We start from the raw sequence: 27,043 nt of genomic DNA on the forward strand, positions 1-27,043 counted from the left end.
AAAAAGTCCTGGTCAAGTATGTATCTTGATAATACAGCTTTAAGAAAACATTAGTGTGGACAGGACAACAATATGTACGTTTCCACAATATTTACTTACGGCATTTGTTTCTCTTCCAATTTCATCTCTTCCTTGAGGAATGTGACCTCTTCTGACACAATTCCAGTTCCTGGCATAGATTCATCAAAATCCCCATCATCAAAAATAATTCTATTCTTTGCTCATCTTCTGTAAACAACGTGTAGAGACTTAGACTTACAGTTAATTTGTAGAATGTAGTATTTATTTATCAATATTTAACTTACTCTTCACTTTTCAAGGCAGAAAGAACCATAAGAAAAAAATAAAATAAATAATAAATTATCAGAATAAAAATATACTTTTTGGGCATTTTGGCAGTGTGAATTCATGAATATATAATTGGTATGATGAGGCAGTGAGTAAATATCCAGTAATTAATTACAATGAAACCAAACAAAATTCCTGTCTTGGAAATAAAGTATGAAACTACTATGTCCAGCAGATAGCCTTGAACAGACATCTCTGTGACTACATCTAAAAGAATGAGAAGTTAAAACTTAAGAAACATTTTTAGGATAGCAATTCGAGTCACTCTCTTCCTACCCATGTTTCCCTAAAAAGAAGAGAGTCTAGGGCTTATTTTGGGGTGTGTTTTGTTGTTCTTTTAATGTATGGGAGGCCACAGCATTGCAGGAGGCCACATGGTGCACCAGTGCCATTGCCACAAAGCAGAGGGTGCAGTTACCTCACGCACCCTGCACTGGCTTAGCTCAGGGCCCACACACCCAGGCCACCCCACCCCAACACTTGTCTCACGTCGCAGCAGCAGCTCCGGCAACCACGTCCAGCAGGACCCAGCATGGCTGCCAGCCACTTCTGCTTGCTTGCAACTGCCATCAGAGGAGGCTGAGCAATGTGATGGTGCCATGGCCACAAGGCAAGGCATGGCCAGAGCTGCCCCATGCACCCCGCCCTGATTTATCTCAAAGCCCCCACAGCCAGGCTATCCACAGCCCAACACCTGCCTCACCTCGTGGCTGTAGCACAAGCACACTACTCAGCCTCCTGCTGCATTGTGACCGCAAACAAGAAGAAATGGGCAGGTGGCCACATGAGCTCCTGCTGCATATAGCTGCTGCTGCTGCTGCTGCTGCTGCAAGGCAGGGTGTCGGGGCGTGGATGGCCTAGCTGCGGGGCCCTGAGGTAAGTCGGTGCGCATGGGGCAGCTCCACCTACCTGCCTCGTTTGTGGTCGTGGCACAGTGAGCAACCAGATGGAATGGGCAGGCAGGCGATTGCACAGGCTCTTAAGTACGGCGTATTCGGGGGGCCTTATATTAGGTGCATGTGTAAAAAACATGCAAGAGCTTATTTTCGGGACAGGTCTTATTTTGAGGATAACAGGGTAATGACTGCTCTCTATATTTCTTTTGCCCTCGAATCTTGACTAGGGGTTCAGATATTGAATAGAACAAGTAGATAATAAATATTTAGGCTGCAGATCAGAGATTGTGCCAGAAAGCTCTTCAGCATTGTGAATATTCTGGTTCTTAAGTACCATATTTTTCAGACTATACAACGCACCTATTTACCTGTGTTACTGTTAACATATTAAACTGTTGTTGCTGATCAGAATTACACATGGATAGTAATTCTTTGAAACAAACAGATCTTCAGAGGTTTAAAAACAGCCACATATTAAAACTGGAAAATACTCTTGGATGGAGTATATTACAAGGTAGATTTAACAATGCATATTTAAAAAGGGTAAGGTTGCCAGATGTATTACAAATACCTTTAAGAGATTCTTCTTTTATTTCTACTAGTTCTTCATTTTCCATCAGTTGTACTCCATTTTCATTATTAATACTCTCTTCTGTGACTGCTCTGATCTAGCTAAAGAGACTGAATGTTTGGACTGTATGAAAGGATTTCGTTTTTTCCAGCAGGAATAGATTTTCTCACTATAGCAGTACCTATAATTTCAATTAAACACAAATAATTTCAATTAAAAAATGGACACCAACATAATTGATTTTATTCAATTTAGGTCTTACCCAAACTCCAGACCACTCAGAGTGGCTCACAATATAACAAGAATAAACTGTAATATGACTGTTACAAATAGTACATACATTCCAATTTTTTTTGTTAATTTTTTTTAGTTCTTTACACCAATACCCATTTTAAATAGAACACATATATGAAATAGAGGAGTCCCTTTGAAGACCAACATTTGAAAGTTACGGCATTAAGAGCTTCAGCATTTTCAGAAAAGATGTCAGTCACCTGCTCTAATATCACAAGCGCTAGGAATAGCAAGGCTTGTCAAAATGATATGATTTTCTTACATTTTCACAAGTGTAGGGGATGCTTTAAAGACTATGAGAATAAAGAGATAAAGAGTTAATAAAGCTTGATCTAACAATGTAATAAGTAAATATGGGATACATGTAATTTGCCATAAGTAGACTAGTGTATAGCCTGTATATTATATTCTTTGTTCATTTGCTTAGTTTAGTACCATGTTTCCCTGAAAATAAGCCCTCCCCAAAAGTATTTAAACACATGCACAGCTGGTCCCCGCCATTTCCTCTGATTGCTTGCCTTGCAAAACACACAAGGGAGGAGGCAAGGCCAGGAGGGGAAGGGAGGATGGACCATGCCCCATGCACCCCACACACCTTTACCTAGTGGCTGCTCGCGGCACCCTAGCCACTGTACCCCTTCTGTCATGCAAATGGCCGCCTCAAAAAGAGCGAAGGCCCAGTGATGCGACTCTTGCCTCGTGCTCCATTCCTTACCTACCACCACCTCCAGCAACCGTGGCCACTTTGCAGCTGCAAAAAGAGCGGCAGGGCCCAGCGACACACCTCATACCCTACTCCTTACCTACTGCCGTTTACCTCCTGCAGCTGAGCAGTGCTTTGTTTGAAAAGCGTCTTCAAGCTGCAAAAGTTCCCCGTGTGAGATTTAAAGCTTCCCTGGAGGACTCTTTTCAAACATCGCTTCACTTGCTTGAGGAGGTCATCCCCACTTGTGCACGCCATCCCGGCCCTGAAATAGCCAGCCAGGGAGGTCGCAGCGGCTTATGCTTCCTCCAGGCCGGTTTGCTGAGGAGGTGGGAGCAGCCCTGATGCCTCACTGTGTTGAGGAGAAAGGAGAAAGGGTGGAAAGGAGTAGTGAAGAGCCACAAGGAGACAGAGAGAAAGTGGAGAGAAAGAAAAGAGGGAAAAAAGAAAGAGAAACAAATGAGAGAGAATGGGGGGAGAGAAAGAAGAAAGATAAAGAAAGAATAGAAAGAGAGAGAAAGAGAACTTTCGGGGTAGAGTCACGTCACTGCGGAGCAGAAGAACAGGGCTGTTCTTTCTGCCAATTTTCCGTGCCAGGAGGCTTGCAAAGGCAGAGCCGGGTCTCAGAGGGACCAGCGACAGAGAGGGGAAGCTCGGAGGATAACAGGGAGAGGTTGCCAATCCCGTTATAGTAAGAAAAAAGCTCTCAAATCCGGCGCAGGAGAGACTGGCCTTATGGGCAGATCCGGAGGCATGACAGCCCTTTAAATGGAGAAGGAAGCAAGAAGAGGTGAAACAGATTAGAAAGTATCAGTGGATTTCGAGGAGTTGGAATGAGTACTTGACGTGACTCTCAGGAAGTGTAAACCTATAGCCTAGTGGGGAGTGAGTCTCCAAGGCGTAAAAAAAAAAAGTGGCACTTTAGCGGTGGGAGCGGAACTTGAGAAAACAGAGTTAACATTCAGAGAAGGAATGGAGGAAATGTACTGATGGCTTGAACTTACTGGAGAATTACTATAGGCAGAAGGAACATGAGCTGAGATTGTGAGTAGACTGGGACTAAACATTGTGGATTGTAGAAAAGGAAAGAACAGCTACAAGAAGCTTCTGCCTAGGAAGAAGACAGTGGAAATTTGATCTGGCAGGAGAAGTGAGAGAACTGTAATAGTGACTGTGCTAAATAGATAGCAGGCAACATCCTGGACTTAACGGAGGACAAGCTGATGCAACAGTAAGAACAGGAAAAAGAACTTCTAAGTTTCAGGAAATCTGTGCAATCTAAGTAACCTGATATAAGTATATGAAATCCTGTACAGTTATTATTTACTGTATAGCTGTTCATTTAAAACTAGAATTGAAACTTTACATAGACTATAAAGACTCTTCATATTTATACTATCTGGCATATATATTCTCATATATATATATATTCTTATATATTCTCAGAGATACTTATAGATAATACCCAGTGGACATATGTGATGTGAAAACAAACGTATATAGATTTATATAGTATATTTATATATCCTAGATATTTTTATAACGTAATCAATTTAAATAATCAAGTTAAAAAAAACATTACATATTCATTTCTATTTATATTCTTATAAGTAGACTTAAGGTGTTAAACCTGCAATATAAGTATTATATTAGTCATATTAATGCAATATCTATAATTTTAAAATTTCTTATTAAATAAAAATAGATTAAGATTAGTATAACTATTTGTTAGCAGTCGAACTGTTAGACCATCATTAGATTATTATTAGATTATTAATTGTATCGATCAATTGTATAAATAGGGTATTGATTGTATTATAATATAGGGTGTTCTATATCGTGGTCACCAATATAGTTAGTGAAACAGGTAGAAGAATTGTGAGGCAGTAAGGTAGTGACAAAAAAAAGATAGATAAAGGGGGAAATGGGGATATATGATACTATGGAAAACCCTTTTAAAAATATTAAAATAACGAGTACAAACCACAGTTACCAAAATGGGGAGGGGGGGAATACCCCGACGAGCATCCCCATCAGGACCACATTCAGTGAAAAGCATGCTAGATGGTGAGAAATCAGCTCCACTATAAATTCTACAGAACATGTAATCAACTCTAACATCAATTCAGGAGACATTGATGAAGATAAAGGTGGTAATGAAGAACTTAAGAGTGATAGGGGGGAGGTGAAATGAGAAATACGCAAACTAGATGATAAAATTGGTTCAATGCAGGAAAAAATAATACAAAATGAGCAAAAAATAAAGTAGTAGAAACTAGAATGGAACAAACAGAAAAGAACTAATAAAACAGAAAGGTAAAATGATGGCAGTAAACAAAGAAATGGAGGAGGCTATTATAAATTAGAGATAGATGAGATCAATGTTTTATCTTAGATTCCAAATATAGTGGAAACTAAGAAGGAAGATCTTCCAAAGTTAATGGCCAAACTCCTGGCTGAACTTCTGCAAAAAAGCAAGCAGGAAGTGGAAAATGACTTGGATGAAGTGTATAGGGTCCACACAAACTATGCACGCAGACATAAACTTCCAAGAGAAATACATGTAAAATTTACAAGAAAAAAGACAAGAGATGAAGTTTACAGAAAACAAGAAGAGTCTTTGGTTTATAAGGGAAAAGAAATCATAACATTAAAACAGATACCAAAATGCATAAGGGTACAGAGAAGAAACTACCATTTCCTACCAATCCAACTGCTCAAATGCAGAGTGATGTTTAGATAGCTTATCCCTGAGGGGATGCTAATAGCCTGGCAGGAAAAAAAAATCTGTATTGACTCACTGGAAAAAGCACAGGAATTTTATGATCACCATATAATAGGAGAAGACGAACAAGATAGTAGAGAGGAAGCAGAAAATAAGAGTCAGGAAGAACAGACATCAGAGGAGCAGAATATAAGGGACCGAAGGGAAACAGAACTACAGGAAAGAAAGGGAGCCAGGACAAGAACACAAACCAAGACAAGAATAAGAAAAGGACCAAAACCAACATACCAATAAGATGGAAGACAAAATAAAGATGATATCCTTGAACATCAATGGTATCAACTCACCGGCCAAGTGAAAACAAACATTAACAAGACTTAAAACACAGAATATGGATATTGTCTGCCTACAGGAAGTCCATATCAAAGAAAAAATATGGCAATATTCTAGAATACCCCAAATTAGGAAAGCTGCATCTGGCATTAGCACAAAATAAGAGGGATTGCGGTATACATAAAAGATTGGTTAAATTCGAGGAAAATATTTAGTGATAGAGAAAGCAGATTTTTAATGACAGAAATAACAACTCAAAAAAGTATTCTGTTGGTGACAATTTATATTCCAAATATAAGCCAAAGAATTCTATAATAAATTACACAAGAAAATAATTGAATCAGATTGGGAAAATGTCCGTATAATAGGTGATTTCAATGCAGTGGCAGACAACAAAATAGATTATAGGAATACAGAGAAGAAGAAAAGAAAAGACAACAACTACTGAGTACTTTCTTTGAAATGGCGCAAGAATTAAATTTAAGGGATGCATGGAGACAGATAAATAAAAAAAAAGACAATACACTTTTTCCCATCTGCACAATTCATGGTTGTGAATCAATATGGCATGGATGAACCCAGAATTGATCAATAACATAGAAGATATGGAGATTTCACCAAATACATGGGCAGACCATAATCCACTAATGGTAAAATGGAAAGGTCAGAGGAAAAAATTCAGATGGACGCTAAATCACAGAATTATAAGGAATTAGACATTTCCTTTAAGGAAAACAAGAAAGATCAAACAAGACTACAAAACCTAAGGGATACCACAAAAGCCTATGTGTGGAGTATAACAATAGCATATACGGCAAGGAGAAATAAGGAAAAAAGAAAACAGCAAATAGGAGAAGCTGAAAGAGTTGGAGACCATGTTCCAGAAAGAACCACAAAATATTAAAATCAAAGGAGAGATTTGGTGAAACACAAAATCAATCTAACACTTCAAGAAGAAATGATATGTAATATAAAAATGGAGAAGCAAAACTATTTCAAAACAGCAAATAAACCAGGTAGATGTCTGGCCCACAAATTGAAGAAAGCAAAAACCAAAAAGCTAATACAGCAATTACAGGACCAACATGGGAATTTGTTCCATAAGACAGAAGAAAAAAATGTATAATCCAAAACTTTTTTCAAACTCTATAGTCAGGAAAACATCTCAGAAAAAGAAATCCAAAATTATTTACAAGAGAGAAAATTACCTTACCAAAATTAACTTACCAGAGGAAGCAAGAGAAATGCTAAATGAGAAAATAATTCTAACAGAGATAAAAGAGGCAATTAAGAAACAAAAAAACAATAAATCATCAGGACCAAATGGGATCCCCAAGAGATATATAAAAAATTTCAAGAAACTTTTGAGGAAATCATGTTAGAACTGTACAATGAAGTACTAGAACAATCAAAAATGCCAAGTTCATGGACGGAGGCATTTATAACATTAATTCCAAAAGAAGAAACAGACAATCAATTGATCCAAAACTATAGGCCAATCTCGCTGCTAAATGTTGACTATAAAATATTTATGACGATCATCGCAGAAAGACTTAAAAATTATTCATTCGGATCAAAACAGATTCCTACCCAAGAGACAATTAAGAAATAATACAATAATTATAATGAATGCATTAGAATACTATGAAGCTCATCCAGAAAAACAATTAGCATTAGTATTGGTAGACACGCAAAAAGCTTTTGAGAATTTAAATTGGCAGTTTCTTATCACACAATTAGCTATTATGAAATTTGGAGAAAAATGTATTAGAATGATTAAGGCAATATATTCAAACCACAGCTAAAACAATGGTAAATGGAGATCTAACAGACAAAGTATCAAGCCGGCCTCCTTCAGCAACCAAGAAAGAAAGCACTTAACTCCATTTTGCAGAATTAAGAGTACTTTTACTGGTTATGAAAAGATAGCAGCTAAGTAAAGCAAGGTCTGAAGCAAAAGTGTGTGAAATCATACATATCAATATTTGTCCAACCCCTCCCCCCCCAGTAACCCCCATCCCATTGTCCAATCTGCAAATCCCTCAGGTGTCATGTGGGTTGCATCTCCAAGAAGCATCATCAGGTTGGTATGCAGGATGGTTGGCCTTGACCAACTCTAAACTCCAGCCATCAGCATGTGTAGTAGATGGTGAGAACAAAACTCCCTCTTAACAATCTCTCCTGTACCAAACCTTCCCCTCCCAAATACCAGCCCCCCCTCCCCATTTCAATGGTAGCCGAAAGCGAACAGCGAAACAGAGGCTGACAACTGGCCCTCCTTCAGGAAGAGAAGTCATCCCTGCAAGAAAAACAACAAACAATAGAAAAGACAACATAGATATGTACATTTCAAATAATATCAAGGCTTATCAGGGTACTTGGCGTAGAACTTCTATAAAAGTCTAGGAGCGCTAACATGAGATTTATCAGCCCATTCAGTATGGGAGGGGGAAAATGTTTCCAGGACACTAGATACTGAATTCAACTCCTATGTTTCCTGGAGTCCAAGATTTCTTTAACTTCAAAATGCTGTTCTTCCTCAATAAGAGGAGGAGCTGGGGGTGCAGGTTGAGGCGGACGAAAGGAAGAAGTGTGCTCTGGTTTCAATAGGTTCACATGAAAAACAGGATAAATCCGCCTAAGATTCTTTGGCAACTCCAATCGTACAAAAACAGGATTTGATTTTCACAATAGGGAATGGACCGACATACTTCGGTCCCAGTTTTTTCAATTTTTGGGTGGTTTGCAGAAACTTGGTGGACAAAAACACTCAATCCTCTACTTTGTACTCTTTCGGCTTCACCCTCTTTTTATCAGCCTGTTTCTTGTGCGCCTGGTGAGCATCTCCAACGCCTTGCGGGTCATGGGCCAAAATTGGTGAAGTTGATCACTCCACTCTGAGAGGGACAAAATTTGTGGTTTCTCTTGAGGTAACTCAGGAATCAGTACAAAGTCCTGGCCAAACACAACTCTAAAAGGGGTCAAGCGATACTGCTGTGCAGAGTTATTGTACACCACCTCAGCATGTGGTAACAGTTCAGCCCAATTATCTTGTTGATAATTGATGACACCAGAGGTACTGTTCCAAAACAGAATTAGTCCGTTCACAAGCACCATTAGGCTGAGGATGGTGGGCAGAGCTTAGCCCCTGGGCAGAGCCAATTAACTTTAGAAACTCCTTCCAGAAGAGGGAGGTGAATTGGACCCCCTATCCGAAATTATGTGTTCAGGCACTTCATGTAACCGATACACATGTGAAATAAATAACTTAGCTAACGACTTAGGTGATGGGATTTTGGAACAGGGTACAAAATGAACTTGTTTGGAAAACAGGCTGGTGATAACCCAAATCATGGTATTCCTAGACTCTCTGGCAATTCAACAATGAAATCCATCAATATCTCCTTCCATGGGGCCTCAAGGCGGGCCACTTTGGAGAAGGCCCTGGGACTTCCTCGGTTTTCGTTTTGCAGCTGCACAAACAGGACAACTGACTATGTAGGACTCAATGTCTTTTCTCAATGAAGGCCACCAAAATTGCCTCTTAATCAGATGCAAAGTCTTTACAAATCCAAAATGGGCCACCATTCTCAAATCGTGGGCCTGTTGAAGAACAATAGGTTTAAGGTTAGTAGGAACATACAATTTAGTTCCTACCCAAGCCAGTCCATCTTTCATGGTGCATTTGTTTGAATGTTTCTTGAACCAGTCATCAGACTCAAGGCCTTCCATTAGGCCTAGTAACCATTGGGGCAGCCAGACTTTTTGCTGAGCGAATAATGCTCAGCTTAGAGCTGTTGTACTGGGGAAGCCTAGACAAGGCATCGGCCATGAAGTTCTCCCCCCCCCGTAAAGTTGAAATGGTTGAAGTGTTGTGCCCAACGCACTTGTTTAGGAGATAGCTTATGCAGGGTCTTCAATGCCTCCAAATTTTTATGATCATACCTCAAAAGGGTGTTTTGCCCCTTCTAGGAAATGTTGCCAGGTCATCAAAGCCCATCTGACAGCAAAAGGTTCCTTTTCCCTTATAGCCCATTTCCTCTGTCTCTGTAAGCTTACGTGAGATTTAAGCGCATGGTTGCAATTTTCCAGAAGATTTATCAGAAGATTTTTTTCTGAAAACGTCCTTTAGGTCCCAATATTATTTTGGGATTTTCTCCTCCCCCTCATTTTTTTTCCTGCAGCGCAGCCGCCTGGTTAGGTTCAAGGTTGGCTATGTGGGAAACCCTCCCCTTTCCCTCTGAGGGTTTTGCAGATCGGATGCGCAGCCACCCTTTCCTCCAGTTGATCTGTGGATTCCATCTCCGTAACCAGGGTAAGCCCAGTATGAGGGGCCGATCCATCCCAGGTGCAATGATGAAACTTAGTTTCTTGGTGATCCCCCATCCACATTATCTATTGGTTCAGTCACAAAATGGGCAGGAGCCCCCCCAGCTACTGACCCATCCAACTGGCAAAAGGTAATGGGGATTTTCAAAGTTCTCAGTCATAAGCCCATTTTTTCCACCACTTCTGTGCTAATAATGCAAGGTGTGCATCCAGAGTCTAAAAGGGCCAGCATTTTGCTTGTGAGCCAGTAGAGGGCACTTTAAGTTCTATTGGGATGGTCATGGGGCCCGATCGGGAACTTACCAGATGGTCATCATCAGAATCAGTTTCACTTTCCCCTGATGGAGAGGAGGATTCTTCCCTCAGAATGGGAGGGAATTCTGCAACTGGTTCCACGCCTTTCATAGTGGTGTCCTTCTGTTTCCCAGGTTGTTTGTCTGGCTTCCTCTTCCCCATGGCAGGGGGCTTTGGCCAATCTTGGAGCGGCAATTCGCTGCCCGGTGCCCCTCCTTCCCACATCGGAAACAAGTGGTAGACCGGGGCTTGCTTTTAGACCAACTTTTTCCTCCTTTCGGAGCTCCTTGGGGGGGGGGATTTTTCTCTTTCTCATTGTCTTCGTGATACTTATCTTTGGCTAGATCGATCTCCATATCTGCTGCCAATTCATACCCCTGGCTGCCAGTGGGGGGTAGTAGCATCAGAGTCTGGAGCTTCAGCTTTCCCCTCAGGGGTGTGGCTGTCCGAATTCGCAACCACCCCTCTCTCCAGTTAATGCGTGGGTTCCATCTACGGAGCCAGGGGAGTCCTAAAATAAGGGGCCGGTCCATCCCAGGCGCTACAATAAAAATTATTATTTTCTTGGTGGGTACCCATCCACATCTCGATGGGTTCAGTGGAAAAATGAGCAGGACCGCCCCCCGCAATAGAGCCATCTATTGGCAAAAAGCAATAGGGATTTTTAAAGTTTTTAGTTTCAAGCCCAGCTTCTCAACCTTTCAGGGCTTATCATGCAACGGAACACCCAGAATTTAATAGAGCCATAAGTTTTCTTTTTTGCCAGAAGAGGGCACCCTAAGCTCGACTGGAATAAGCATGGGGCCAGAGCGTGAACTTACCCAGCGATGAGAATTCCTCATCATCACTGTCGTCAGAAGAGCTGGGACTTCCGTTTCCCCCCCCCACTCCTCTGGCTCGAAGCGTCGAGAAACATCTTCCCCAGCAAAGACGGCCTCCTTTCTCTTGCCTGGAGGCTTCTCAGGTTTCCTCTCCCTCCGGGGTGTGTGTTTGTGGAGCAGAGTGGGTCAGCTTCACCTCGGCAATTTACAGCATGATGCCCCTCCTTTCCCGCAGCGGAAACAAGCGGAGGGCTTGGGCTTGCTTGCAAAACCTGGTTAGTCCAACTCAATGTCTGCAGCATTCTCATACCAAGGTTCCAAACGGCGGGATGCGTCTGTTTATGCATTGCTGGTAAACATCTTTATTCAAGCCATCAGCGAATCGATCCAGCAAGGCCTCTTCTGACCACCCCCTCATATAGGCTGACAACTCCCGGAATTCCTGCACATATTCAGGCACAGTTTTCTTTCCCTGTCTGAGGGTCGTAAATTTTAAATCTGGCTCGACGCTCGGTCAGGGGGTCGTCAAACCTTCTCCTCATTGCTGCCATAAAGTCATCAAAATTCCTCAGAGAGGGTAGTTACTATTGTGTAATCGGACCATCGAGTCGTCTGCTTTCTTCTCCAAAAGCCATTAACACTATTCTCACTTTAGATTCAGTCGTAACCAAATCAGGCCCATATATTTCCATATAAGTTCCAGACCTGAATAATAAACAACCCGAGCCGCTGGGCTCTCCATCATATTTACGCTTATGGGTGGGACCTTAGCCCATCCGCGTCGCCTGCCCCCCCTGCTCCTGAATGTCTCTAGCCGCAGGGGGGAAGTCGGTGCTGGATTTTCTTGCACACATCCCCCTTCGGGCCCCTCCAGTCTCTCCCTTAAGCTATGCAGCGGGTACCTTTTTTCCAGTTCCTCTGCTGGTTCCCTTTCCAACAGCTCTCTCTCGAATCCAGCATTCACTCCATGCCTCCTTGAGGAGTCTCATGGCTTAGGACTTTTGTAATCTTCCTCTCCAGAGCCACTCCAGTCAGCAGCTGGGGTTTTTCTTGGCCTCCTTCTCGTGACTCCAGTTTGTAATTCCTCAGGTTCCTCTTTCTGTCCACACCCCAAGTCCATCTGGGTCGAACAGCAGGTTCTTCCACTCTCAGGTCAGCCAGCATTTCTGTTAAGGATGGTGCTGCCGTTGCACCCATGTCTTCTTCCTGGTCGCTTTTATGTAAAGACATTTTCTTTTCCTTCTATGAGGGCACCCCCCTCGGAAGTTGTTCACTCCGGGTTGGGTGCGAGGTGAGATTCAGCTTATTGTCAGGTCCTACTTCATTTAATAATCAGGAAAGAAACCACTCAACTCCATTTGCTTGAAATTAAGTGTACTTTTACTAATTACAAATGAATAGTAGCGAAGCAAAGCTGAATCTGGTTAATTAGGCGCGAAAGCAAAGAATATCATGTATAATTCAATGCCCTCCCCTTGGCACCCCAGTCCTAGTCCAATTATAATTCACCCAACTGTCAGGTGGGAGATATCTTCAAAAAACCATCACCAGGATGGAATGCTGGACAGTTAATCTTGTGGGAACTCCCTTCCTCCACATGAGATGGTCAGGTCAGCGTCTAGAATCTTCCTCCAGCACATAATGATTCCCTTCCCAAATACCATGCCCCCCTCCCCATTTCAATGGCAGCTGAAGCAGCAGCAAAGCAGAGGCTGACACCAGCATTGCAGGTTACAGGGGGGGAGCGTTAACACAGTTCTGGGTATATATCTTTGTTCAGGCCATCCATAAAACTGGTCCATTAAAGCTTCTTCCGACCAGACCCGCATATAAACAGATAGTTCACAAAACTCTTGGATGTATTCAGCCACTGCATTCTTTCCCTGAGTAAGGATTTCATTTTGGTTCTGGCCTTTCGCTCGGTGAGCGGGTCATCAAAATGTTTTCTCAGGGCGGCAATAAACCTATTATAGTTTCTCAGTAGGGGGGAGTCATCGTTATGCAGAGCAACCATCCATGCCACCGCCTGTTCTCCAACGCCATGGTAACTACTCTTACCTTGGCTTCTTCAGTGGGGAAATCCTCTCGAACTGTTGCATGAAATTCCAGACTTGGACCAGGAAAAATTCTAGCTTCTTTGGGTCGCCTCCAAATTTCACCCCAAGAGGAAGAATCCTTTGCCCATCCGGCGTCTATGGGGGGGGGTCCTCCTCCTCTCGAAGGGCTCTTGCCGGGCTCCCCTCTGATTAGCTCCACTGTCTTCCCCCAGGGATCCCCTTGGGTGAAACAGGTCTTCTGCAGGTCCCTCCTCTAGAATCAGGCGAATCAGCTTCTCTTTTGGACCTGCTCTCGTGAAAACATCGTCTCTCACCAAGCCTCCTAGAAGCGTGGAACATCATGAAATCCTTATCTTCGGCTTCCTGCCAGGCAGCTGCCGGATCGCCGATGTCGCCTTATTGTAACTCCAGCCGGAATGTTCTCAGGGTCATATTTCTGTCCCACTCCAATGACCACCTGGGGCGGACAGATCTTTCCTCTGAATTCAATTCCACCATCCGCTCTGTCTCCAAAGGACATGAGGATCTGGCCACCCCCATGTCCGTCCTCTTGGTCGCTGCCTGGGTTGAACATTTCTTGAAAGTTTTGGTTTTATTACACTCCCCTCGGAAGGTGTTAGCTCTGGGATGAGTGCAAAAGTGAGACCTGGCTTAATGTCAAGCCGGACTCCTTCAGCAACCAAGAAAGAAACCACTTAACCTTACCATTTTCCAGAATTAAGAATACTTTACTGGTTATGAAAAGATAGCAGCTAAATAAAGCAAGGTCTGAGGCAAAAGCGTGTGAAATCATACATATCATAGTTGTCCACCCCCCTCTCCCCCGGTAACCCTCATCCCATTTTCCAATCTGCAAATCCCTCAGGTGTCATGTGGGTTGCATGATGAGAACAAAACTCCCTCTTAACAATCTCTCCTGTACCAAACCTTCCCCTCCCAAATACCAGCCCCCCTCCCCATTTCAATGGCAGTCGAAAGCGAATAGCGAAACAGAGGCTGACACAAAGTCAATATTAATAAATGGGTCAGACAAGGATGCCCACTATCGCCGTTCTATTTATCCTCTCATTGAGGTTTTACTAACACAGATTAGGGAAAACAGAGAAAATAAAAGGGTTAAAAATTAAAAAAAAGAATACAAAACTCAGGCAGTTGCGGACTATATGGTTTTATAATAGAAGACCCCCTTGTACAGTGGAAAATATTAATTCAAGAAGGGGAGGAATTTGGTAAAGTTGCAGGCTTAAAAATAATAAAATAAAACCATAATTACTAAAAATCTTACACAAAGTCAAAATGCGGAATAAGAGAGTGTTGGAAATGCAAATAGTTAAAAGATAAAATATCTTGGAATCCTGCTAACGGCTAATCTCTACCATAAAGAAGACAATTATTCGAAATTATGCAATACGAAAGGACTTGGAAAATTGAGCTAAATTACAATTATCATTGATTGGAAGAATTGCGACCATAAAAATGAATATTCCTACCAAAAGTTTTATTCTATTTCAAACCGTACCAGTAAAATATAGAGGAAAAATTTTCATGGAACTAAATAAAATAATTTTAAAATTTATTGGTGGGAAAAAAGCTAGGATAAAATTAAATTACTACAGGACTCTAGAATCAAAGGAGGACTTGGCCTCCCAGTTGGAGCTTTACTATCAGGCAGCAGCGGTAACATGGCTCAAAGATGGATAGTACTTCAAAATAAAAGAATATTGAAGATAGACGGTCATGATTTACAACTGGGCTGGCATGCTTTTATCTGGGAGGGAAAGAGGTAAGCCGTTAAATACTTCCAGAGATATCAGGTAAGAGGAGCCTTACTAGAAATATGGATGAAAATCAAAAGAAACTTCTACACAAAAATTCCCAGATGGATATCAACCATCGAAGCAATTATCTACCCCAATGTAATAGATTTGAATAGGATATTGACATATAAGGAGTTATTGGATGGGCAAGGAAAACTTAAAACAAATCAGGAGTTAAAATTACAGGGAATTGAACTAGGCTGGTGGCCTTACCTACAAATTCAAACAAGATAAAAAGGACTTAGAACAGTATGGATTTCAAAATGAACAACAAGAATTGGACAAAATAGTAACAGGAACAGAAGAAAAAATGATTACAAAAATATAATTGTCTCTTAAAATTCAAAATGGAGAAGGAAACCGTGAAGGAAAAGCCCAATGATAATTTGGGCTAAAAACGTCAGGTATAATATTGAATTGAAGCATTGGGAAAAAGTATGGGGGGGTGGAATTATAAATTGACAATGCCAGCATCCTATAAGGAAAAAATTTACAAAATATTTTATAGGTGGCATTTACCCCTGGTGAGATTGGCCAAAATGTTCACAAATAGATCTCCAAACTGTTGGAAATGTAAGCACCAACAGGGGACCTTCTATCATATGTGGTGGACATGTCCGAAAGCCAAAGAATTCTGGACCAAAATTCAAAACGGTTAGAAGAAATAATAGAACAAAAAATTGACATGAACCCTGAGCTGTTTCTTCCAGGAATAATAAAAAGATTAGTAAGGATATCCAATATTTAATGCTTCATATAATCACTGCTGCCAGAATTTCATATGCCCAAAGTTGGAAACTAAAAACCATTCCATCAAATGAAAAAAAACATAAAAAAGATGTTAGAATGCTCATAAATGGACTAACGATGGAACTAAGAGATAGAGAAGAAACAGTACTACAAGATATGGAACAGGTGGTATAACTGGCTTGAAAAGAGATGTAAAATTAATGCATAAGGAACACATAGCAAACACAATGAAAAGATGGCATATATTTAGAAAGCAATAGAGATGGAAATATTGTATATAGATGTATATATTATAAAATGAGAACATATGAAACAAAGAAGGATATGTATAAAATAATAGAATGGAAAATGGCAAACCCGAAATTAGAAAAAAGAAATACTGATAATAGAAAGCTGTAAAAGTGTAATTGTGATTTTAATATTTGGAAAATGTCAAATAAAAATATTAATAAAAAGAGAAAGTGAGAAAGGAACTGACGTTGCGACGGTATGATGTGCCGTCGCAACGTCAGTCAAAACTTTTGCCGCTGGACGGTCCATTTGGAACCGTCCCGAAGAGACAGTGAAAGCGAAGAGTATATCTTGCTGATCTCAGGGACACCGCAAAGTCCCTGATTGATCCAAGAGAATCTCTTCTTGCTGGTGACAATAAGCACAGCCTCAAGCTGCTGAAGTTGATCATTTTGACCTTGCACTTCAAAGGCTTCAGCTTGTTTATAGAAGAAATAAGGAGAAGAGCATGATTGTTTACACAGGTGCTCTTTGGATGCTTGTTGGTAGTTGGAAAGAAGTGCAAATAAAGATTTGTTTTTAAACCAGAGTGGCAGTGCTTACTAATTGGAAGGATGGCACGACATCAAAAAGAAACCATAACATTACAACAGATTATGTTTGGAATTCAAAAATTATTAGAAACAACAGAGATAATTGAGAAGAGATGGGAAAATATAAATTGTAATGTCGTAAAACCTGATGGAAAAATGGAAGATATCCAGCAAATGGAAAAAGTGAAGGCTAGAGTCCTAAAAACCCAAGGGGAAAATGAACAAAGAGGCAAGATAACCATGGATATTGACAGTGAACCAAACGTGGTTGGAGATGGAAAGAGTGGAACAAGGAAAGGTAAGATAGATGGAAAGGTGCTTTACTCCAGATTTCATAGAAGAAGAAAAAGAATTGATGGACTTAAGGAGAGAAACTTTGACAATAACACTACTGATAACCAAAGATAAGCTGATTAAAGAAGCTGATGGAGGGTTTCGAGATTTTACAAGATATGCAACAAGCAACAAGTTGTGAAGAGAAGTCCAAACAAATTTGATTATGGAAATAACCTAAAGACTAATTCCACAAATGGCAAAAGAATAGGACTACACTATTACTGAAAGACACAGGTTGAGATATGAAAATTATTTAATAAAACACTAGTTAAATTTAGTTAAAATTAGAGCATTATGTTAAAAATGTAGTGATAATGGATAGCTAGATAAATAATTGATAATGATAAGAATGTATACATATGTATTGGTTTGATAAGAAAATTTGATATAAATTTTAAATGGTGATAAAAGGGGGAAAAGTAAGTTAAACAGTTAAACTATTGTTAAATAAATGACTGATAATGATAATGTAATAATTGTATTGACATGATAAAAGAAAATTGGATGTAAATTGTAAACAATGAATAAGGTCTAAAAATTTTGTTATTAAACATAATTAATTTTTATTTTGAATGTGTTACAAAGATATAATGTGGCTGGATGATATTGAAAATAAATAAGGCAATGCTATTATGTGGTTTTGTTTTAAATTTTGGAATGTTTATTATAAAGGGACGTTAAAACAATTATAGTCATATGAAGGATGAAGGATGATGATAGCAATATATATAAATATATTTGATGTAAAATATATGATGATATGAATCATAGGTGATGACTGTGGAAGGGATGCACGAAAGTTCTTTGTAATCAATTGACACACTTTCTGCGATTTGTAATGGAAGATGATTTTAAGGTATTTATGTTAAATACACACACACACACCTACAGTGGGGCAAAAAAGTATTTAGTCAGCCACCAATTGTGTAAGTTCTCCCACTTAAAAAGATGAGAGAGGCCTGTAATTGACATCATAGGTAGACCTCAACTATGAGAGACAAAATGAGAAGACAAATCCAGATAATCACATTGTCTGATTTGGAAAGAATTTTTTTGCAAATTATGGTGGAAAGTAAGTATTTGGTCACCTACAAACAAGCAAGATTTCTGGCTCTCACAGACCTGTAATTTCTTCTTTAAGAGGCTCCTCTGTCCTCCACTCATTACCTGTACTAATGGCACCTGTTTGAACTTGTTAGCAGTATATAAGACACCTGTCCACAACCTCAAACAGTCACACTCCAAACTCCACTATGGTGAAGACCAAAGAGCTGTCGAAGGACACCAGAAACAAAATTGTAGACCTGCACCAGGCTGGGAAGACTGAATCTGCAATAGGCAAGCAGCTTGGTGTGAAGAAATCAACTGTGGAAGCAATAATTAGAAAATGGAAGACATACAAGACCACTGATAATCTCCCTCGATCTGGGGCTCCACGCAAGATCTTACCCCGTGGGGTCAAAATGATCACAAGAACAGTGAGCAAAAATCCCAGAACCACCCGGGGGGGGGGAAACACCTGGTGAATGACCTGCAGACAGTTGGGACCAACGTTAACAAAGGCTACCATCAGTACACACACTACGCCACCAGGCACTCAGATCCTGGAGTGCCAGACGTGTCCCCCTGGTTAAGCCAGTACATGTCCGGGCCCGTCTGAAGTTTGCTAGAGAGCATTTGGATGATCCAAAAGAGGATTGGGAGAATGTCATATGGTCAGATGAAACCAAAGTAGAAATGTTTCATAGAAATAACTCATCGTGTTTGAAGGAGAGAGAATGCTTACTTGCATCCAAAAACACCATACCTACTGTGAAGCACGGGAGTGGCAACATCATGCTTTGGGGCTGTTTCTCTGCAAAGGGACCAGGACGACTGATCCGTGTACAGGAAAGAATGAATGGGGCCATGTATCGTGAGATTTTGAGTTCAAACCTCCTTCCATCAGCAAGAGCATTGAAGATGAAACTTGGCTGGGTCTTTCAGCATGACAATGATTTGGGTGGTTACCAACTTGTTCTCCAAGCAGGTTCATTTTATTCCTTGTTCCAAAATCCCTTCCGCTAAATCCTTAGCTAAGTTGTTCATCACCCATATCTATCGTCTACATGGGTTGCCTGACCGCATCATCTCGGCTAGGGGGGTCCAATTTACCTCCTTGTTTTGGAAAGAGTTTCTAAAGTTGATTGGCTCCGCCCAGGGCTTAAGCCGCCCAACACCTTCAAACTAATGGGGCTTGTGAGAGGACTAATTCTGTACTGGAACAGTATCTACGATGTTTCATCAACTACCAACAGGATAATTGGGTGGAATTATTGCCTCATGCTGAGGTGGCGTATAACAACTCGGTACACAGCAGCACGGGGTTTACACCCTTCAAACTGGTGTACGGACATGATTTTGTGCCTATCCCCGAAATATCTCAGGAGAAATCGCAGGTGCTCCTTTCCGAATGGAGTGACCAGCTCCGAGAAATGTGGCCCTTGGCTTATCGAGCACTGGATGCGGTGCATCAAGCTCATAAGAAGCAGGCAGATAAAAGAGGGCAAAGGCAAGGGAATATAAAGTTGGTGATCGTGCATATTTATCCACCAAATTTCTCCGAACTTCTCAAAAGTCTAAGAAATTAGGCCCGAAGTATATGGGTCTGTTCCCGGTTGTCAAGGTCATCAACCCTGTGTCCGTTCATCTAGAACTACCTAAATATCTCAACCATGTTTACCCGGTATTTCATGTCAATCTCTTGAAGCCAGAGCGCACTTCTCCGTTGCGGGGTCCTTTGGCAACTCCTCCCTCCCCGCTCCTGATTGAGGGTGAACAGCATTTTGAGATTAAGGAGATTTTGGACTCCAGGAAAATTAGAAACCATGTTCAATATCTTGTGGCTTGGAAACATTTCCTTCTGTCTCGTGCTGAATGGGTCGATAAGTTCCATGTCCTGGTTCCTCGTCTTATACGCAAATTCTACTTTACTTACCCAGACAAGCCTTGACCTCGAATGATCTCTCTTATCTTTCCCCGCCCTTTTTCTTCCATGTTATGTTTGTTTGTTTGTCTGTGTTCTTTTGTTTCTGCAGGACTGATCGTCCTTTTTCTGAAGGAGGGCCGGATGTCAGCCTCTGCTTTGCTGCTTGTTTTTCGGCTGCCATGAAACGGGGAGGGAGGGCATGGTATTTGGGTGAGGGAAGTACTCTGTACAGGAGGACTGTTAAAATGGGAGTTGTTCACACCATTCGTTTGCACATGTGGAAGGCGGGGAGTTTCCCGCCGAGGCCAACTGTCCAGCATTCCAGCCTGATGATGATTTTTGAAGATGTCTCCCACCTGACAGCTGTGGGATGATATGTTTGGACTATGGACTGGGGTACCAAGGGGAGGGGAATGGATCATATATTGATATCTATTGCTTTCGCGCTCTTTTGCTCAGATCCAGCTTTGCTTAGCTTCTCATCACTTAAAATCAGTAAAAATACACTTAATTCTGCAAAATGGAGTTGAGTGGTTTCTTTCTTGGTTGGTAAGTGAAGGAACCATGACATTTTCTTTTTTCTTTCTGTCTCTTTCTTTTCTTTCTCTCTCCATTCTCTCTCATTTGTTTTAAGTCTCAGAAAGACTCGTTTCCGGCAGCTTCCATGACTTTACATGCGCAACCCATTGTTCTTCACGCTGCGCAGCCACCCAGCAACTGGGGCAACCAAAGAGCTCCCTGGCGTTCTTGGCGCTCACCCGCCTCCCATCCATCCATCCATCCCCTCGCCTGCAAACTTCTGCCCCGCTCCTGTCTCTTTGCCGGGCGACCTCTGGCAGCCCCATACTCACTGCACTCAAGGAATGGCACAACCTGCTGCCCTTCCCCTCATCCCCACCTTTTTCCTCCCAGCCATCACTTCAGTGTGTGCCCAAAGCCTGCAACCGCCCAGCTCTTTTCCACAGCGCTCCCTTTGTTCCACGCTGAACTTCTACCTCTCCCCTTCCACGCCCATGTCTTCCTGGCCCTGCACCTGGCTCTTTATCGAGGGGGTGGGCAGGTGGAGCAGGCTGGGGTGGGGGAGAAGGGAGACATGGAACGAGATGGGTCTCCTCTTGTTGCCTCTTCTCCCCCCCCCTTGCCGATCATGGCAGGGCTTCCTGCCCCTCGCTTAGCCACCCTCCCCTATTTCGATGTAATTTGGGGGAGGCAGATGGGGGAGTGGGGTGGTAGGGAAGCAAGTTGTATGGTAAAAAAAACTTATCGTGAGTTCAATCAATTAATTGCAACTTCTCAAACTCGCAAGGTTTTTTTTTTATCGTACAACTTGTTTCCCTACACACAACTGCGAGAAACGCAATGGAGCTGGAAGTCAGATAAGAGGCAACAGGAGCCCCATCTTGCTCCACGTGCCAAAATACCAACAACAGCCTGGATGTTCCTTCTCTGCCATCTCTTTATTGAGGGGGTGGCAAGTAGGGCGGGTAGAGCAGGGGAGAAGCGAGATGCATACAGCAAGACGGGGCTCCACTTGCCGTCTTTCTCCCGCCCTCACAAGGCATGGCAGAGCTTCCTGCCCCTCACAAGGTGTTGCAGTAGCGCAACACAGCTGCAGCCATGAGGTGACCAAGCTCACCACCTCCTGCACTTCAAAAATAATAAGACCTTTCCGAAATAAAGCCAAGAGCTAATTTGGGGGGTTAAAAAGAAAATAAGACCCTGTCTTATTTTCTGGGAAACACTGTATTTTAAAGTATAGCTGCATATACATATCTAGAGCACAGCCATGTTTGCCCAATAATTACCCCTGTTGAAGAATGACATACACAGCTTCTGGCTTGAGATATGTACCAAGTACTGGGTTGTACAGAAAAACAAGATAAGAGAATACCAAGAAGATGAGAACTGAAAGGGGCTAGGTGCTCAGCACGCAGGCCTAACTAATTTTAAAGGTAGAATAATAGATTAATGGGTGGTCAGAAGCATATGTCTGAACCAGGCCTATCAACTGGGCCTGGCTAGTTGACAAGCGGCCAGTGAAAGAACTGTATAAAATATGCTGAGATCTGTAACTGGGTGTAGATTTCTGTTGCTGTGCCAAGCTGAAAACTCACCAGCTCTTTCCAAACAGCTTTTCTAATAAATCTTATTTCTGGTTGACCTAAGTATTGTTTAAATTTGTTACGCAGAAATATGTAAGTTGAAATAGTATTAAGAGAAATATGCTGATTACAATCAATGAAATAAAAACCTATTTGCCTAATTATTTTGTGAGGAATATAAAGAAACAAATTTTCCGCTCAGGTATAAAAGATTCCAAGGGCCAAGGAATGTTAATGTACTGAAGAGAACATACTAAGAGACAAGCGTGATTCTAGGAACTATGGATAATTCAAGATAGCCTTAACAGTAACCTTCTAGAAACCAACAGTGTTCACAAAATGCCCTCTTTGGTCAAGTGAACCATGCATCTATAGTTCATCCTCATTACTTCGCAGAATCCACCTCACATTTGACCCCACTAATAGATAAAGCCCTGCTATACTGAAACATGTCCAAGTCATTATCTTCTTATATTGAGATTGCTTTCCTACCCCTCTGAGTTTTGCATTTTGATAAAATCTGATATTACAATACTATAAACAATCTGTGCTTCAACCGAAATGTGCATTGGTTTAAAACAAAACTTCAGGGAAATTAATAAAAGAAATGTCCCCTACAATACCAAGCCTATTAATTCTGTGGACAAAATAAAATCGTATTGGCACCCATAGGTACCGTATTTTTCGGAGTATAAGACGCACCGGAGTATAAGATGCACCAAGGTTTTAAAGAGGATTTTTTTTAAAAAAAAAGTAGGTAGGTAGATAGAGGGGGAGAGAGAGAGAGAGAGAGAGAGAGAGAGAGGGAGGGGGGGGAGGGAGGGAGGGAGAGGGAGAGAGAGAGAGAGAGAGGAGAGGAGGGAGAGGAGAGAGAGGGAGGGAGGGGGGAGGGGAGGGAGAGAGGAGAGGGAGGGAGAGAGAGAGAGAGATAGATAGATACAGTGGGTAGGTAGGGAGCGTGAGTAGTTAGGTAGTTAGGTAGATAAAGGGATAGAGAGAGAAATAGAGAAATACAGTAGGCAGGTAGTGAGAGAGGGTAGGTAGGTAGGTAGGTAGATAGAAGGAGAGAGAAGTACAGTACGTAGGTAGGGGAGAGAGAGAAAGTAGGTAGGTAGGTAGAGGGAGAGAGGGAGGGAGAGAGAGAGAGAGAGAGAGAGAGAGAGAGAGAGAGATACAGTAGGTAGGTAAGGAGAGAGAGTAGGTAGGCTGATGTTTCCAGGTGTATTTATCTATGTGCTGGAGAAGGAAATCGCTGACAATCTGCAGTACCTAAGACTGTTTCTGCTGGCACAGCACTTGATCAATGTAATTCTCATCAATCACTCTAACTAGCTTTCCGAAAGGAGAAAAAAAAGTTTTTGCACTCTGCAAACCTCCCAAAAACAGCCCGTTTTTCGCAAAACAAGCCCGTGGTTTTTTTTTTCAAAAAAAGGCATGAATAGCCTTTAGGGGGCTTGCAGAGTGGTCCGGGGGGGGGGAAGCAAAAAATGGCCCATTTTCACAAAAACGGGCCCATTTTTTGTCAAAAAAATTGCATGCACAGCCTTTAGGATGCTTAGAGTGCTGCTGGGGGTGGGGGGCAAAAAACGGGCCTCTTTTTGCTCATTTCTGCCCTCCCCAGCCCCCAGGAGCTCTCTAAAAGCCTCCATAAGGCTATGCACGGCCATTTTGGTGAAGGGGTCAGGGCTTCAGGAGGTAAAAAAAGGCTGTATTTGGTGTATAAGACGCACCTAGATTTTCAGCCTCTTTTTGAGGCAAAAAGGTGCATCTTATATGCCGAAAAATACGGTACATTTTTCCGATTTGACTAAATAAATTACACCAGTTTTTTTTTCACTTGTTAGAACAATAAACAAAATCAAAATATCAACATCAAAAATCTAGAAAGCTAAAAAATTTAAAAGCAACACTTCCCATTTAAGAGTATTACCTTGGAATCTTCGGATTGCACAGAAAAAGGATTTAATGTCGTTCCAAGAATTCTCCTTTTTTAAGCACTGGAACTGGTGGTACTATATGAACAGGCTATAGAGAACACAGATGTTGATACTCTTTTAATAAACTTCCAAAATAAAGATTCTTATCTCTTCTACACTGATACATTCTCTCAGAAATATCATCTTCCCTTCCCATTCCCATACACTTACACAAAGCATCAGACAGAAATGGATGCAAAGTAATGAATAAATGCAATATTTTACTAAACCACCTTTTATTAACTTAAGCTCTCCTTTTAGTCTGCAGCAGGCAAATCCAGTTTCTATTAGGCATTTTTTACATTTTAATAAAAATAAACCATATATGAAGCTACCTGACTCATAATTAAATAGAATTTTAGAACTCATCAAATTTATATCTGAATTGTCTTCAAAATATCTCAAGAAATAGTTGTACAGAAGAATATTCCCGCTTTATAACCTCTACCCCTTAAATGGGGCTAGGACCTTCAGTCTCCTACCTTTGGCTCTCCTTTTCTTCCAGGCTTCTGCCTCCACCCATTTAACTCCAACTTTCCTCCTCGGCTGGCCCTCCTCCACCCATTCGCCCTGGCAAATTGACCTCCGCACCTCCATGCATCCCATTTGCCAAAACATCATTTGTTCCAAGCCTTTGGCCCCATGGGATACTTAGCCTCTAGCAAACTGCTGCCACGTACTGCGCGGTGAGACTGGCTGGTTTGGTTGGAAGGGGGGGCAGAGAGACAGAGAGAGGGAGGAGGGAGGTAAGGGAAGGCAAGGGAAAGTGAATGACATATGGATGGATGGATGGGTTGATAGATGGACGGATGGATGGATGAAGGGGAGAGAGAGAGAAAGGAGGAAAGAAGGACCACAAACCCTGGCACTAGATGCGCTTCAGATGTTTTGAAACAGCACAGCAATCCAGGGCTGTAGGGGACCTCGGAGTTATCTAGTCCAACCCCTGCTCGAGCATTTTGCTTGCTAATTTTTAGTAAGTCATATGGTTGTTAAGTGAATCTGGTTTCCCCATGGAGTTTGTTCATCAGGTTGCGAAAGAGGACCGTTTGACTCTGGGACACTAAGACATAAATAATGAGTCCATTGCCAAGCATCCAAATTTGGATCACCTGACCATGGGAATGCGGCAACAGTTGCTAATTGTGAAAAACAGACATACTATAAGTCCCATTTTCCAATGCCATTGTAACTTTGAATGATCACTAAATCAATCACACAGTTGTTAAGTGAATCTGTCATCCCTGAATCTCCGTTGCTAAGCAAGACAGCTGTTCAGTGAGTTTGGATCCATTTTAAGAGCTTTCTTGTCACCACTGTTAAGTGAATCATTGTTTAAGTCAGTCAGACGATGGTTAAGCGAAGCCAGCTCCCTAGTGGCTTTGCTTGTCAGAAGGGAGCTCACGTGCTGCGACTGCCATAAATGTGAGTCAGTTGCTATGCAGTCGACTGTAAATCATGTGACCATGGGATACTGCAATGGACATAAGTGTGGAAATGGCCATCAGTGGCATTGTAACTTTGAACTGTCACTATATGAACTGTCGTAGGTCGCGGACTACCTGTACTGTTTTCCAATTTGACAGCAATCCTTGACTTACAACCGTCACAGTCGTAAGCCACACCAGCCTTGACTGATGTTGTATATCCGTACCAGTTGTGAGATTCAAATTTTTTTACTATCAGTTCTGTGGGCATAGTGTGGCTTAGTGGGCATGGCAGAGGAAGGTTAGGGCAAAATCCCCATTTCCTCCCAATCAAGTGGGACTCAGGAGGCAGAGAACAGATGGGGCGGGGCCAGTCAGAGGTGGTATTTACCTATTCTCCAAACTACGAAAAATTTCCGCTAGCAGTTTATCAGAATTGGTCAGAACCTGCTGAATATCACCTCTGGTCCATACCTAAGATCGCACTGTACAGAAGATCTATCCTTCCCACAATCTTCCTATGATGGCACATAGTGAGAAGATTGTCAAACAAGACCATCCAACCATTTTACAACCGCTGTTGTGGCGGTCACTAAGCTAATCCCGCTGTGATTAAACCAACATCATCACTGTTAAGCAAAACCCTGGTTTGCTATAGCCCAGGAAGCTGGAATTGCAGAACCGGGACGTACAATGGATTTCCCCCCCCCTCATGTAGGTTATAACCTGGAGCAGTCACTAACTGAGTGCTCATAGATTGAGGACTTCCTGTTACAAGACATTGAACTGGCATAACGGCACTGGGAAAAGGAACTTACAGTGGCTGATGTTCACTGTAGGATGGATTGAGTAAAATGCAGTGAAACTCACTTAAAAATTCTCTTGCTCAGCAACCAAAATTTTGGCCTGTTTGTTCTTAAGTTGAGGACCATCTCTGTCTTCCTCTGCATGGCAGCTTTGTCCTAGTAAATTCCTTCCCTTTTCTGGGAATTTTCCTCTCTGTTAGAGGCACCAAAATAACCCTAACTTGTGATAGCGCATGTGCACGCAATTTTGGCACCCATAAGAAAAATGTTCATTATCACTGATATAAGGTCTCCTGCTCAAGCAGAGGGTTGGACTAGATGACCTCCAAGGTTCCTTCCAGCCCTTAATTGCTTGCTGTTTCAAAGCATCTTCTGAAGCCACATCTACTGCAGGGTTTGTGGTCCTTCCTTCCTCTTTTTTTCTCTCTCCTTCCTCAATCCATCCATCTACTGTATATCTCATTCATTTTCCCTTCCCCCCTCCCTCCCTTTTTTCCTTTCTTTCTCTTTTCCTTCCTTCTCTCCCTTTCTTTCGTGTGTACCCTTTTTCTTCCTTTCTTTCACTTTCCCTTCCCTCCTTCTTTCTTTCTTTCTTTCCAATCAAACCCAGCCGGCCTCACCACAGCAGCGGAGGACGGGCCTACACACATGTGACAGCCAGGAAGG

At 41.9% G+C, this 27,043-nt stretch overlaps 1 protein-coding gene across 1 annotated transcript in view; it reads right to left on the bottom strand.

Moving 5' to 3' along the window:
- Window positions 1-27,043, bottom strand: part of POLA1 (DNA polymerase alpha 1, catalytic subunit) — a 388,965-nt gene that overhangs the window by 351,992 nt on the left and 9,930 nt on the right. The window contains 3 exon segments of the mRNA XM_032226833.1: window positions 100-221; window positions 24,099-24,154; window positions 24,157-24,193. Of these exon segments, the coding sequence (XP_032082724.1) occupies window positions 100-221; window positions 24,099-24,154; window positions 24,157-24,193 (215 nt within the window).

The sequence above is a fragment of the Thamnophis elegans genome, chromosome 11 (genome assembly GCF_009769535.1).
Source record: "Thamnophis elegans isolate rThaEle1 chromosome 11, rThaEle1.pri, whole genome shotgun sequence".
Taxonomy (NCBI): Eukaryota; Metazoa; Chordata; class Lepidosauria; order Squamata; family Colubridae; genus Thamnophis; species Thamnophis elegans.